The sequence below is a fragment of the Dermacentor andersoni genome, chromosome 2, assembly GCF_023375885.2.
Source record: "Dermacentor andersoni chromosome 2, qqDerAnde1_hic_scaffold, whole genome shotgun sequence".
NCBI lineage: Eukaryota > Metazoa > Arthropoda > Arachnida > Ixodida > Ixodidae > Dermacentor > Dermacentor andersoni.
In genome coordinates this window covers 64,446,564-64,461,241 of record NC_092815.1, presented here as the reverse complement: position 1 = coordinate 64,461,241, position 14,678 = coordinate 64,446,564, and the positions used below count along the sequence as shown (strand labels likewise).

Below are 14,678 nucleotides of genomic sequence, written 5' to 3'. Positions count from 1 at the left end.
AATGAGACTGAAATAATCAGAGGAATAAGAATGGGCTGGGGTGCGTTTGGCAGGCATTCTCAGATCATGAACAGCAGGTTGCCATTATCCCTCAAGAGAAAAGTTTATAACAGCTGTGTCTTACCAGTACTCACGTACGGGGCAGAAACCTGGAAGCTTACGAAAAGGGTTCTACTTAAATTGAGGACGACGCAACTAGCTATGGAAAGAAGAATGATAGGTGTAACGTTAAGGCATAAGAAAAGAGCTTATTGGGTGAGGGAACAAACGCGAGTTAATAATATCTTAGTTGAAATCAAGAAAAATAAATGGGCATGGGCAGGACACGTAATGAGGAGGGAAGATAACCGATGGTCATTGAGAGTTACGGAATGGATTACAAGGGAAGGGAAGCGTAGCAGAGGGCGGCAGAAAGTTAGGTGGGCGGATGAGATTAAGAAGTTTGCAGGGACAACATGGCCACAATTAGTACATGACCGGGGTAGTTGGAGAAGCATGGGAGAGGCCTTTGCCCTGCAGTGGGCGTAACCAGGCTGATGATGATGATGATGATGATGATGGTGATGATGATGATGATGAAATCAAAGGCCATATTATTCAAGGCAAGAGGCAGGCTGTCATATTTTAATCAAGAATTATCTTGGATGGTGCGTACATTGAACCCTTGACGAAATACAAAGTATTGGGCGTTACGTTTCCGGAAGATATGAACTGGACATACTACATGGAAATATTTATAAAATCATTGTCGTCTGCTGCCGGTGTATTATCCCGTTGCCGTCATTTTTTTCCGGAGAAAGTAAAGTTGCAGATATATTATGCCGTGTTTGAATCGCATCTGAATTATTGTGCGCTTGTGTGGTCTACCGCCGCGAAACGTAATTTTCATGCACTTAAACTTCAAAAACGAGCACTTCGACATGTAGCGAATGTACCTTATTTCCAATCTACTCCTCAACTTTTGGATAAATATAACATGATACGAGTAACTAACATTTATGAATACCGGCTTCTGTAATCTTTTTCCTTCGGCTCCGAAAATTGTAGATCCTTTTTAAAACATTCGTCACGACTTGAATGCGAAAGAAGTGACGCGCGTACCCGCAGCAATGGCAGGTGGTTAGTACCATACAGGCGCACAAATTATCTGATGCAGTCACTAAGACACACGCTGCCTTCATTGTTAGACAGATTTGGGAAAGAAAATGTTATCGCAAGTACGTTGACTCGAAAACGAATTAGAGCGTATTTTTGTAAACTTGACTGAATACACAATAAAGAGAAACGCAATTTACATTTCACATTGTTTATTGTATGTAGTATCCGTTCGCACTCAGTATTTTCATAATCAAACGTATCATAATAGTTCCTAGACATAATTCCTAGACATGTTGTCTGTGGTGCTTACTTTTGAAATGTAATGTGATCTTTTGGGTTGTATAATACAATATGCATCTTAGCTTTGTTGCTTATTAAGAGTAACTGATTTGTTATATATATACCATATAAATACTATATAATTATCGCCGCACGCCGTATGTTCTATGTGCGAGTGGAAGCGTGTGAGGATGAGTTGGCCATCGCAGTTCAATCTCACGCACGCAAGGGAGGGAAGCGGGGAGGAAGCGCGCCGTCTTCCGTCGCGCGAGACTCTGGGAGTGGAAGGAGAGGGAGGCGCGTTATAGTCCGGGCGACCCGGGCCGCTGTATCTTGAAAGCCATCCGCGACAGGGACACAGTTCGCCGCGCACTGTTTCCGCAGCTTAGTTCGCGTTGATGCGAGACGCAGCACGAAGGTTAATTCACTCACTGCTGCTGCCGCGCTTCCTCGCTCCATTGTTTTGACAGCGAGTTTTCGCAGTCATCGAGTGAGAAGTCTTCATGTTTGCTTGTGCGAGCGTGACACCATGCTTGCTAATTTAGTTAGTATGCCCATGTTTACAAGCGTAAATATATGGCCGATAAAACTACTATTGTTACTTCGTATAGATGTCTACTAATTTGCTATCGCAATCGATACTGCGCCTTTTTTTTTAAGCCGCCCGTGACATGTAGCACAATTCTGCTTCTTAAGCTAGATTACTCTCAGAGTAAAACTCTTGCTTGGGCTAGTTGGTTCATGCTTGAAGTAGGTAAAGGCAAGGCGCAGAAGACCAGGACTTAGGAAGGAGAACACAAACGGCGCCCGTCTTGTCGTTTGTGTTCTCCTTCCTAAGTCCTGGTCTTCTGCGCCTTGCCTTTACCTACTTCAATACTCTCAGAGGCACAGATTATTTGCACAAGAGATGAAAGCAAATCGCTGACTAATTAACAAAGGTGTGCTAATTAACTTTAAGCTAATTAAGTTAACGCCCCGTGTTGCAATTCAAGAATTGTAGCCGGTGACAGCTAAAGTCATATCCACTTGGAACGAATTCTGAGGATGACACCAGCTTCGAGATATGCGTTCCGAAAGGTTGCTACGAAATGGATTAGTGTTTCTGTAACTTTTTTCCGAGTAACAGTAAAAATGCATAAAAAGGCGTACGTATTGTTAAAAAAAGTAAGTGGAACAACAGTTCATCTTTTACGGCAAGCTTGGTTGCGCTTATCTCAGAATTGGCGCTAGTTTCAAAATTCGTTACAAATGGATGTGCTTTTGAAACCACTGGTTCTAATTCATGTCTTGCAATATGTGCGCTAATGTAACTACTTGAAAAGTTAATTAGTGAAATTTTCCTAATTATCCAACTATGCGTATTGATTTCCAGTGTAAGTAGTCTATACCTCTTCGGATGTTCTAGCTCAATAACTAGATTTGTGATAAATGCGACAGGCAATCTTTAAACATTGTGTTAACGTTAAAATAAAACACCCGGTATACGGTTGATGCGGTTCACCAGACATTACCTCCCTTCCCAGCGAGGGCTCCAGCCACAAGCAAAACTCAGTCAGTCAGTCAGTCAGTCAGTCAGTCAGTCAGTCAGTCAGTCAGTCAGTCAGTCAGTCAGTCAGTCAGTCAGTCAGTCAGTCAGTCAGTCAATCAATCAATCAATAGATAAATCGATCGATCAATCGATCGATCGATCAACAAATCAATCAATCAATCGCTCATTCATTTATTCTGGCACAGCTCGTTCGACGACGCCATGCTGGAGCAGCACAAAGAGCGCATGAGGGAGCTGGTGCAGCGCGACAAGAACCGACCTTCGGTCATCCTCTGGTCAGTGGCCAACGAGCCGCGCTCCAACGTGCATCCGGCCGGTCGCTACTTCGCCATTCTCGCCGACTACGTCCGCAAGCTGGATGCCACGCGACCCATTACTGCGGCCCTCAACAAGAACTACGATCAAGACCTTGCGGTGAGGACACAGTTTGCACGACGTCCGTCGGCACCATAAGCGCCGACTACGCGGGGCTCCGTGGCCCGAGCCCTTTTTGAAGTTTTCCGAAGGGAGGGAAGTGGGGGCGATGCCGAAGCCTACCCCTCCAACCCCCCTGAAGTGTTATTACCAGAGTCCTGTTACCCACATGATTTGAGGTTTCTTTTGAGCTATCTCCACCTTCTCACTTTGAATTTTATCGTGGCTAATAGCTTACTGCATCATTGTCAATGCGTAAGTGCACAGCTTTTAATCATAATTTCGCTTTACTTCTGAAAATCCTGGCAATAAGAGGACAAGCGCATTAGAGGCACTAGCGGCGGCTACTTCTTCCATATTTTCTAACTTCAACATTTTTTTTTTATTTGCACCGTGAACACCATGCACAAACACAATATATTTAAATATATACATAGTAAAAAATTTATTATATATTTTTTCAAGAGAAGGAGGTAGCCAATAAAAAATTATATTTAATGATTCGGATAGTCTATGCCTAGAGAATGAATATGTTGCTGCATGTTAACCTCGCTTCAAATTGCTTTGCGTGCTTTTTGACCCTAAAAAAAACTTGCATATTTTACTGACCCCTTCGGCAGGCTCTTTTATCAACGTCATGGGAAATACACGTCCATTGTATGTGCCTCAGTATTGCTTCTTTCCAGTGCGCAATGCTAACGACACGAAAGAAAAACACTTCTAATGATTTATAACATTTATTAGGGATGGAGGCATCACCACTTGGATGCATATGTCATATATAATTTACTCAGTAACCGAAATGAGGGCAAGCCGGACTCACTCAAAATCACGTTCGATACCAGTCATGCGCAGCAGCGCTTATACTCGGACTCGCAGAAAAAGAAAAAAAAACGAGAGAGAAAGAGAGAGAGGGGGCTGCAGTGTCGCCGGAAAGGCGAAGCAGTATTAGTGATAGCGAAGTAATTACACGAAGGCAAATTCTCACCGTAGATATCCGTGCAAGGGCCGCATCCATGTAAGGGCTGCTTCCTCAACTTAGCTGACAGCCAATACTATAAAAAAATTCAACCGAGCACAAACGGAAAGTTTTCATTTTTCCGGAAGGGGAGTGGACCAGCTTTCCGAACCCTATATATATATATATATATATATATATATATATATATATATATATATATATATATATATATATATATATATATATATATATATATAACCTTTAATAACAATTGCGCTTGAAGAAACTTCGTGTCACCTCGAATAAGTGTTCAATGAACGTGACGGCCTTATATGAGTATTTACAAGACCTCATAGTAAGAGACAGTTCAATTTCACAGCCTGAGTTGTCTCGCTAGATCACGAATCTGGTGTCTCTCGGTGGTGTAATCTTCTTTTGTGTAATTGTCTTATACTTTGCTATCACTATTACTGCTTGGCCTTTCCGGAGAAACTGCAGCCTCTCTCTCTCTTTCTTTACTGCGAGTCCGAGTATAATAAGTGCTGCTGCGCATGACTGCTGTTGATACTGATTTCGCGAGAATCCGGCTAGCCTCACTTCGGTTACTGAGTGAATTATACAGGGTGTCTTAACTATCACGCACGAAGACTTAAGGAAAGAGCAATTGCGTTACTCAAAGAAAATCTAATGCATATTGTTCCCAGTACAGCGCAGTAGCCGCCAGTAATTCTCCAATTACATAGATTTGATTAGGTAATTGCAATGAATTATCTAACTCAAAAAGTATTGTCCTGATTATCACAGTGTCAACTAGGCATTTGTAGACCCGCCTAAATGACATCTAAGTGCGGTGTTTTCAGCGGCGTACTAACCGTCTACAATGTTTTCCGGCTGGTAAAGAAACCCCACGAAATATGAAAAATACCACGTGACTGCACTCCCACTCGCATCATAAAGCAGTGCCCTCAAAATAGGCTGACTGAAAGCAACTGCTTTCCCTGTCGAAAAGCCTAAGTGGCAGCGCATCACCTTGATAATGGTAAAGAAAGAGCACCAACAGCAGATTTCGTGGCTTCGCAGCTATTCCTTCCTCTCATTTCTACGACACATTTATTATCCGTCTCTCAAGGCAGACTGATCACATTGATAACAAAATCTCCTTGATAACGCGACCGAAGCGCGAAAAGCAATGTAATATGAATAATGTTTCAAAATCCCGGCTGTGCTCGCACCCCATCGAAAGAGTGTGCGCGCAGCTATATATCCCACGTCAGAAGCTTGCTTCGGAAGAATGCCAAATTAAAAGGACGGTTTTATTTTCATGAGATTGTGTACTTGCTGCAAAAGACAGGCTCGTGGCAAAAAAATGCAACCAGAAGAAGCTAAAACAGACCGGGAAGCGACCCACGTGTAGAGAAAACGCAAAACCGATGCGTTCAAGAAAGTAAATGTACCACTTCTAAACGAGCTGAATTACCAATCGGGACGTGTGCACAAAAAAAGAAACATCACATTTCAATGTTCTCTTATTATCTATGAATTCGTAAGCACCGTTAAACACCAGCTGCTGCCTAGAGGACGTGTTCGAATAGGTCTCCTTCTGCAGCTACGCAGTAGTGAGTCCGCTTTATCGCGTCTTCTGTGACTTTCTTGATGACCGACGCTGGAATTCTACGGCAGACATCCTTTATCCTTGCCTTGAGCTCATCTGACGACCATCTTGATCAAGTAAACACGATCTTTCACCTAACCTCAAAGAAAGAACTCGAGTGGAGAGAGGTCAGGTGACCTAACCGGTCAATTTACAGGCCCATGCCTGTAAATTGACTACAGTAATTGAATATGAATTGTCGCATCCAGCCAGTTTCGTACTCGGCTGTTGCTGTGTGCTGGCTGATACCACAGAAGTGAAAGACGTGACAGTGGGACTTCGCTGAGAAACTCATCCACCACTCCTCCAAGTATTTCGTCCACGTAACGCTGTCCAGTAAGTGTGTGATCGAAGAAGATGGGACCGATTATAGCATCGGCGTAAATTCCGCGCCACACTTGAATGACCACTGGCAGTGGCGCCCAGCGTGGATTGGAGTCACTCCAATAGTGTGTATTATGCAAATTTACCTGGCTGTTTCTGCAAAAATTGGCTTCATCTGTGCACATGACGCTGCTCAAAAAGTCCGGTGGCTCACCGGCTTTTGTGAGGACCCCATTCGAGAAATATAGACGATTCTGCAGGTCCCTGTCTTCCAAGAATTGGTGCAGGTTAAGGTGATACGGGTGAAAGGCCGAGTCATTTAGAATCCTTCAAACTGATGACTAGGAAATTGGTACCTGGGCATCCACGTCCCGCACGCTAGCATGAGGGTTTGAGGCCATAAACGCTAGAGAATCCGTGCGTAGGCTAGGACTAGGCTAGGCTAAGATGGAGTCCTCCGCCGCTGTTTCTAGAAGCTGCCGGCTTGTCTCAAGTTTTCACAATTTTGGATGATAGTCGATGCGTTTGGTCTACCATCACACTTCCATGACTGACATGTATTTGAGGCCTTCCTCTTGTTTCCATTTGCAGCTCCCAAGGCAAGGATCAAGTTTTCCTTCTGCTCATTAGGAAAAGACATGGCGACTGGGGCGAAACAAAACGCATCTTTAAACCTTTGCACTGACGTTGTCAATTCGCTTTTGTGGTGATAGGTTTTGGGGGAATAAGTAACCACTCATGTACATTATCTACGCTAAGAAACAGATATCACAGCTAATTTCCAACTAACAAACGCAACGTCTTACTTCAGCCGGAGCGCGGCAGATAAGGGATCACGATGTTTTTCTTTATTATTTAGAAACAATACCAAAAAAAAAGAAGTCAGCTGATTTAGTAACTTACCATTACACATGCAACACCAAAAACAGAGGTAGTCTTTTTTTGGTTCAAGGACAAGGTTTTTGGTTCGAGACTCAAGGACAAACCCATTAATCTTCCCACGCGCTGCAGGGCGACCACTTGGACGTCATCATGCACAACAATTATCCGGCCTGGTACAGTGACACCGGCTCGACCGAGGTCATCGTGCCGCAGATCTTGGACGAGTACAAACACATGTGGGAGCGGTACCGCAAGCCCATCATGATAAGCGAGTACGGAGCAGGCTCTGTCGTCGGCCTCCACGCCGACCCGTCGTTCGTCTTCACCGAGGACTTCCAGACGGAGGCCCTCGGCTGCTTCCACCGGGCATTCGACCAGCTGCGCGAGAGCGGCTTCTTTTTCGGCGAGCACGTGTGGAACTTCGCCGACTTCATGACCACGCAGAAGGACAACCGAGTTTACGGGAACCGCAAGGGCATCCTGACGAGGGAACGCCAGCCTAAAGCTGCGGCAAAAGTGATCCGCTGCCGCTATTACAAACTGGCCAAGAGGGCGCTACCAGATTCGGATGCCTACTGTATTCCGGACGGACGACCGTAAATTATGTGGATATGTTTATGTGGGAACGACCAATGCGCGGGCATGGGTTGTTTGTAAGTGTGCACTCTTTAGGCTGTACAAACACCGAGGGAAGGGAAGCGCAGTCGAGGAGGGCAGAATATTAGGTGCGGTGATGAAATTAGAAAATTTCCAGGCGCAAGCTGGAATCAGCTAACGAAAGATAGGGATAATTGGAGATCGTTGGGAGCATGGAGGAAGGAAACTAAGGAGAGGCCCTGACGTCACTCTTTGTGAAGCTAAAGTGAAGCCGGAAATTGGCGTTGCTCACGGCGTTGCTCCGCCTATCGGGCCAGCTCTCCTCTCTTGTTTTACATTTCTCGCGAAACCACGCCGCGCTGCCCGCGACCGGGTTGCTCTGATGCGCGCACTCCGCAGCAATACCAACAATCGCGATGTCTCATTGCATTACCTTTGCCGAAGACACGTTAAAGGAAGTTCATAATGAACTTCGCAAATTGGGCCGTGAGGTTGAATCGGCTGCTTTTACCGGCTTTAATGTAAATAAACATGCCTTATAAGGCCAGCCAACTGAACTGTTCTCATCAACCCCAGGTACCGGCCGCTGCCCAGTTCTTGCGTTTTCTTTAAAAAAAAGGTCACCTTTATCGCTGCCTTCTACTTGCTTTTCTCTGTTTGGCTTCCTGGGGCTCTCAGATGGTCTTGCGAGCTAGACGTCTGGCGATACGAAAAAGATGTACGCATTCTCACTGCACTGGATAAAGGTACGACACACCGACCCATTTGCGATCCATTTGGTGTCTATGAGCACAAACACATTCACACTTGAGGAATCGTCGTGCTTTATTGAACAAACTTCGGGCGGCAGCGCATCACTACGACAGCGCGCCGGCGAGGAGCCAGAATGTCATTTCTGACACCACGTTTTGATTCATTGACTGCGGCCTGAGGTGCCTTCTTAATTACCACGGTAAGTGAAGCATCACGGAACCAAAGTTTTGCGATAGCCAGCGCACGGTGCAGAACAGTACGCGTGTAGAACCGGCCTACAGGCGACCACGGAACATCCGTTTGATGTAGTACATACATAGTATACGACAAGAGCGGACACTCCCATAGGCGCCTGCGGCCGACTTTAGAATTTTTTCCAGTGACTCTAGCCGACTTTAGTGTTCCTGTATATGCTCCCGCAGGGAGCAGAGTTGCGCATAGGTCCGCCGCCGTGATCCAGCTCTGCAGCGAAGCCACTCCTCGCGCGCGCAGGAGCCAAATGCCGTGCGGTGTTCCGCCTTTTTCTATAGTGGTCGCGAACTACAAGCGCCAATTGTTCGCAGGCGCTTAGCAAAGGGCACTTCTTAATACAGGCTACGCTCGAACGAGTCATTCGTGCAGCCGGAGGGGGTGGGCTTCCAACCAACCGAAACTTTGTATGTACCTATGTAAACACGCATATACAAACACACACACGAACGTACAAATAGGGGGTAGGACAGCCTTCGATTCCCCAAAATAAAATACTCCCGTGGCTCGAACAGCTCCAACTTTCGCTCGCAAACGCGCAGTACGTTGCCACAAAAAGCGGTGCAATGATTTTCAGCATGCATATGAAGTTGTCTTATCATGGTCAGAAAGCAAGAAATGTTTTAAAGAGTGTTTAGAACTTCACACACGTAAGGTGGACACTTAGCGCATTTGGGCTGCCGAAACCAGCCGATTAATGACCGTCGCCAAGAGAGCTATCGTGCCTGCAGTTATGTCAGTGACCGTTAACAGAGCGCCATTTATCACTAACCATCGTTCACGACAGCTGCACGTTTTCGATACACGCGGTGCAGACACAGATTTAAGCGCATTTCAAATGTTGACATGCGCACATTTTAAGCAAAGCTTACTTTTATTTACTATTACTATTTAGTAGTACTGACTATTTAGTAGTGCTTACTATTTAGTAGCAGCAAATCTGCAAGTAGAAAAGGATTCAAGATGCAAGAGCTTCTAGCTGCTCCTCTGAACGCACGATCGACGGTCCACTGATTGCAATGGCGATGGTACTGACGGAAACGACGAGTTCGCATGAGTCGGCGATGCGCCCGTAAAGTTGGCTTCGCAGCGGCGCGGATCATTTGACGTCATTTTTCGCGCTCGGCCAATAGCGGTGCGAGCGGCGCCGGAAAAGTTATGCGCAACTCTGCTCCCTGCGGGAGCATATACAGGAACACTAGCATAAAAGGACGTACAACAACACCTGCCGGACTTCCCTCATCTCGCCCCCTCCCCAGGTCAAGAGCAAGCGGGGGAGGGTGTGGTCTTCCAGTCTGGCATGCCTGAGCAGGGTGTTGCCTGAGCTCCCTACAAGTGCTGTCGAAGTAGCGTCTTTTCCTGGCCACAATCACATTCCCCAAAGAAAACCGCCGCATTCCTTTCCCATCTACGTCACCTATCTACGACTTCTGGTTTGCTTTCACTCTCTCTGTCTGTCTACGTAAGCGTGGCGACGGACAGACACCTGGATACCAGTGGTGGCGGCTCCTGTTGCTAGAGTTCGTATGACGTTTCGTGCGTATTAGGAACCGTGTGTTATGTCGCGTGCATTTCCCTATGCGAAAAAGCGCGGGAATGGACAAGAGGATTGATTCCCACAAGGTATATCGCAAGAGCGTTCTTTCTTGACGATTTTTAGTAGCATGAGCATCGAGTGACACTCTTGTTTCTTGCGCAGCACTTCCGGTTCACCTCCTGAGAAGACCGGAGATGAAATTCAAGATAAATCAGAAAAAAATTGAAAAACAGTAGTAGAGTACAAAATTGATGAGTTTCATTATAGCTATACCAGAGCATGTTTAGTTACAAGCCGAGTTACTGAAGTGTCTGAAATCATTGAAATTAGAGGTCACTGAGACGACCGGGGACAAAATTCAAAATAAATCAGAAAAAAAGAAAGAGATATAGTACAGTACACAATTTATGAGCTTCATTATAGATATGATATCAGAGCATAGACCACAAGTTTATTTACAAGTTATGTTACTGAAGTGTCTGGATTAGAATTAAAAATCGCTGGTTACCGCGCACCAAAGCACAGAATCGTAGACTTCAGAGAACCGCCACGTGAGCACGACTTGGGCAATATTCCTGGAAACCCGGAAGTAGAAAGCGGAAGTAATGGCGTCACTAATGATGTCCCACACAAGAAGTTGGCGGGATATTTAACCGGCTAATTAATGAAAAACAGTTGCCTCCGAGTTCGGTTTGTGCATTGCGTTTGCCTGAAGTTAACCTAAAGAACACAAACGCCGAGGTGCGAGTGCCATTAAGAGACACCTAAGTCAAAGGTTAGGGTCGCCTATAAATTTTTTACTTGATGTCAACTATAGGGCCGAAGTCACTCTTTTTTTTTTCATTCGTAGGTGCAGCTAGCCATTGGTCTGCCGCGTCCGACACAGTGATTGACTAGAATGTATAAGCACAGTTTTATAAGAACATTTTCGGTAATACAGGCCGACTTTTGTGGCGTGAAGGTACGCTTTACTAAAGCAACCTTTTCTTGTCTAGTACAGATTAGGCTGAAGGTCATACCACCGCGCAAACGTCCAAAATTAAAAATAGTCCATATACGCCAAGAAACCATGTTAAACGTGTGCTTGATGAAGAATGTCACCAGTTAATTTTCACAAATACCTTGCAGGCTAAAAACTAAATCCAGCGCATATCCCTAGACATTTATACAAGCGCAACTAAATTGTCCTTCGACAAGTGTACTAATGAACAATAGCTCGAAAGTTTATAGCTGCGCCGTAGTCTCGACAAATTTTCGCAGCATTTTACTGTCAGCAAATAAGGTCACGCAACAGGTGTGAATTGTCCAGCCTAACTGCAGATGCGTCTGTGTAGAGCACAGTCAGGTGCTACGAACAGTTGTCCGACGCCTGGTCCGACGAGACCGTCAATCGGCAGGAGGTCCGAAAGGCCACACCATGGCAGCCTTCGTTCGCGTTGAGGTGCGAATGCAGATAGTGACATCGCCGGTGTCCTGAATGTGCACCTCATCGTCCTGAAACTCACTGGCACGCAGACCGGTCCCAACGCCGCTCAAGGAACAGCTCAGACCCCACTCTAAAGGAAGCTCGGTGAGCGTGCGAGGGAGCAGCTGGCAGACCACACTGGTCTCAGCTGTGGTCCCGGGGCTCTCGCCCTTGGTCTCTACGTGCGTCTCCTTCCGTGTGGCGGCCGCCTCCCGTTCTTTCTTCTTTATCTTTGCCAGCCTCCTCTTTTGGCGACTCTTCCTTTTGCAGTGCTTGCGACGCTTTTTTCGTCTCTTGCTTGGCGCACGTAAAGCTGCCTGGTCTAGCAAAACCTCGTCTTCAGTTTTCGCTACGCCTTCTACGTCGGGAACAAAACCACTAGCTCGAGGAATAACACTGCCGCCGCTTCTCGAAACAGCCACCAACGCCTCGGAAGCAGGGGCGTCGTCTAAACACTCGGCTTTGCTGTGCGCGTCTAAGCTCCGAACTTCTAGTGCTCCGGCCTCATCTGGGCATTCAACGAGCTCGAGCTGCTTTTCTTCGTTCGGGCAGTACGGGGGTGAACAGGAGCCAATAGAAAACTCTTCCGTGGTTTCCTGCAGTGAGTGGCTGTCGTCTGGCTTTTCGCAAATAAACCACATTTTACTGGTGCTCGGCGCGCATAAAGTCGGCAGAAAGTTAACGTGGCGAGTTTCAAGGCGCTCGCACGATTTCGACTGCGGTTTCAGATCAACGGAAGATACTGCTGTCACAGCAGCCGCGACTTGCGATATTCTTTTTGGCGACATTCTGCCAAACCTCTGCTTAGGACCTCTTTTACAGAGACGTTCTGCTAATATCCCCCGAGTAGGTTGGTCTTCGCTCTTGTCTGATTCCTCAGTCATCCAATTCAGATCGTCGTACAGCCCGTGACCCGCAGTCGCTGCAGGCAAAGCCTTCTTGAACGCTTGCGATACCGTATCATCCACTGCATGCTCGATGCATGCTCGAAATTCGGCAGGCCTTTGCGATGCTTGGCTGTCACGGGGATCCGCGATTTCCAGGTCGAACAATTCTAGCTCACCGGGAGATTGCAAAGCATAGCTGTTCTCTTGCGAAGGGTCCCACGCAGCCACCTTCTCATCTATCTCTATTTCGTCTGCTGACATTACGTCGAGGGATGACCTTCGCGTTCGGCCATCAAACAGCGTCGACCAAAGGCCGCGGTCTCTGACGCCCTCGTCTTCGTCCGAGTGTTCGTCTCCCTCGTCATCCGCAAGCGAGTGCGGCGAAAGTTCATTTGTCAGCCGCACCAGCTCCATCTCTACTGCGAAGCTATCAACCGGTGGTTCATATGTGGTGACGTCACACGCGGTGCAGGTCTTCCCCGTTTGGTCAACGTCGCCAAGCGGCCTTTGGGGGGAACCACCGGGCATCGAGATGCGGCCTTTATATGTTTGCGCTTCATGAGACGATTCGTACGTCTCCCATTTCAGAACGTCTAACTCGATGGCTTCAGTTTCACTTTCCGAAACATCTTCATTGCTTCTCGGGCGAAACAGTTTTTTCATGCTGTCTTTCTTGTTGAAGTTCAGTATGTTGCGGACACCGAAGAAGGGGAGGAAGTCAACACTGCCGGACGCTGACGTCTCGGGCGACTCCGCTGTGCTTTGCAGTAATGGACTCGGCCACATGACGCATGCTTCGTGTTCCGTACATGCCGAGCCACGAGGTTCGCTTAAAGGTTCGCTCCTCGCAGCTCCCGCGGCCGGCGGTTCGTTCCGTGTTGAAGGCACCTGGAAGCTGCCGAGCGGATCACTGCTATCCTGACTGGATGGTCGGCTGCGGCTTCTCGCTGCTTCGTCACTAACGAACGTTCTGACGACCGGCTCGTCGACCGCTGAAGTTGCTTCCTTCTCGACGCCGCTGCAACGCGAGCCTGCGCTGTCTTCGTCAGGACCTCCTTGGCGCACATCGCTGGCTGCAGTGGTTTGAGTGCGAAGTGGCTTCTCGCGCTTGTTGCGTCTCATCCAGGCACGCATGTCACCTCGAAAATCCGGCAAGTCAGCCCCCAACGTGCCTGGTCCACGCGAACTTTCTACTAGATCGCGGTTCACCTTGGATACGGCCGCGCCTTTCGTGGCAAAACTGTACTTTGGCAAGTGAAGGTACAACTTTTGAACTGGCGCCTCAATATCGCAGCAGCCGTCCGTGCCCAGAGAAGCGAAAAGTCGATGCACAGGAGCGTGAAGGATTCCCAGCAGGCCCAACGACTCACAGAGCTGCACCAGCACGACGCTGTACCTTCGGCAGAGCAGCGCCCACGCCGTGCAGCCATCCATGACTGCATGTCTTCTTCTTCTTCTGTCCCGACCGAAACGGCGCGAGGCTGAACCAAACGTCTTCCTCGTCCCAAGTTTCGCGGACAGATAAATTAATAGAGAAAAGGCGTGGAACCGCAAATTTTGCTTTAACTGCGCCTTGCGCGAAATTACCGCTGTCCTCGTCGACTGCACCTCGGCGCAGTGGCGCATCCAACCACTCAAGAAGTGGGGGGGGGGGGGGGGGGGGCTCGTCTCTTTTTTGTCTTATGGCATTACTGTTATCACAAAACTTCCACCATAACATAAATACTGGTATTTTGTTAACAGTCGAGCATCCCACTCATTTGTTCTGGTCGGTTCTTCCGCTCGTAAGGAATACTGGGAATTAAAACTGTAACGGCGACCACGCTTCAGATACATCCATAATTTACTGCGCTGAGTCCTTAAATCACAAAGGGTGGTTCTCGATGTATTATAGGGGAAGAACACAATGCCATTGTTAGAACGACTGAGTACATGTGCACTCATCTTGTTGCCTTAAGAGATGCGATATTAAACTGATAAATGCGCTGTATGGAGTGCGAAACTATTACAAACAGACAGAGTGCTGCACTTA

General features: G+C 47.2%; 1 protein-coding gene across 1 annotated transcript in view; it reads left to right on the top strand.

The window, feature by feature from the left end:
* Window positions 1-8,515, top strand: part of LOC126542204 (beta-glucuronidase) — a 31,157-nt gene extending 22,642 nt beyond the window's left edge. The window contains exons 8-9 of the mRNA XM_050189160.3: window positions 3,112-3,340; window positions 7,288-8,515. Coding sequence (XP_050045117.2) covers window positions 3,112-3,340; window positions 7,288-7,758 — 700 coding nt within the window. The 3' untranslated portion in view covers window positions 7,759-8,515. The remainder of the gene's footprint in view (window positions 1-3,111; window positions 3,341-7,287) is intronic.
* The last annotated feature ends 6,163 nt before the right edge of the window (window positions 8,516-14,678 follow it).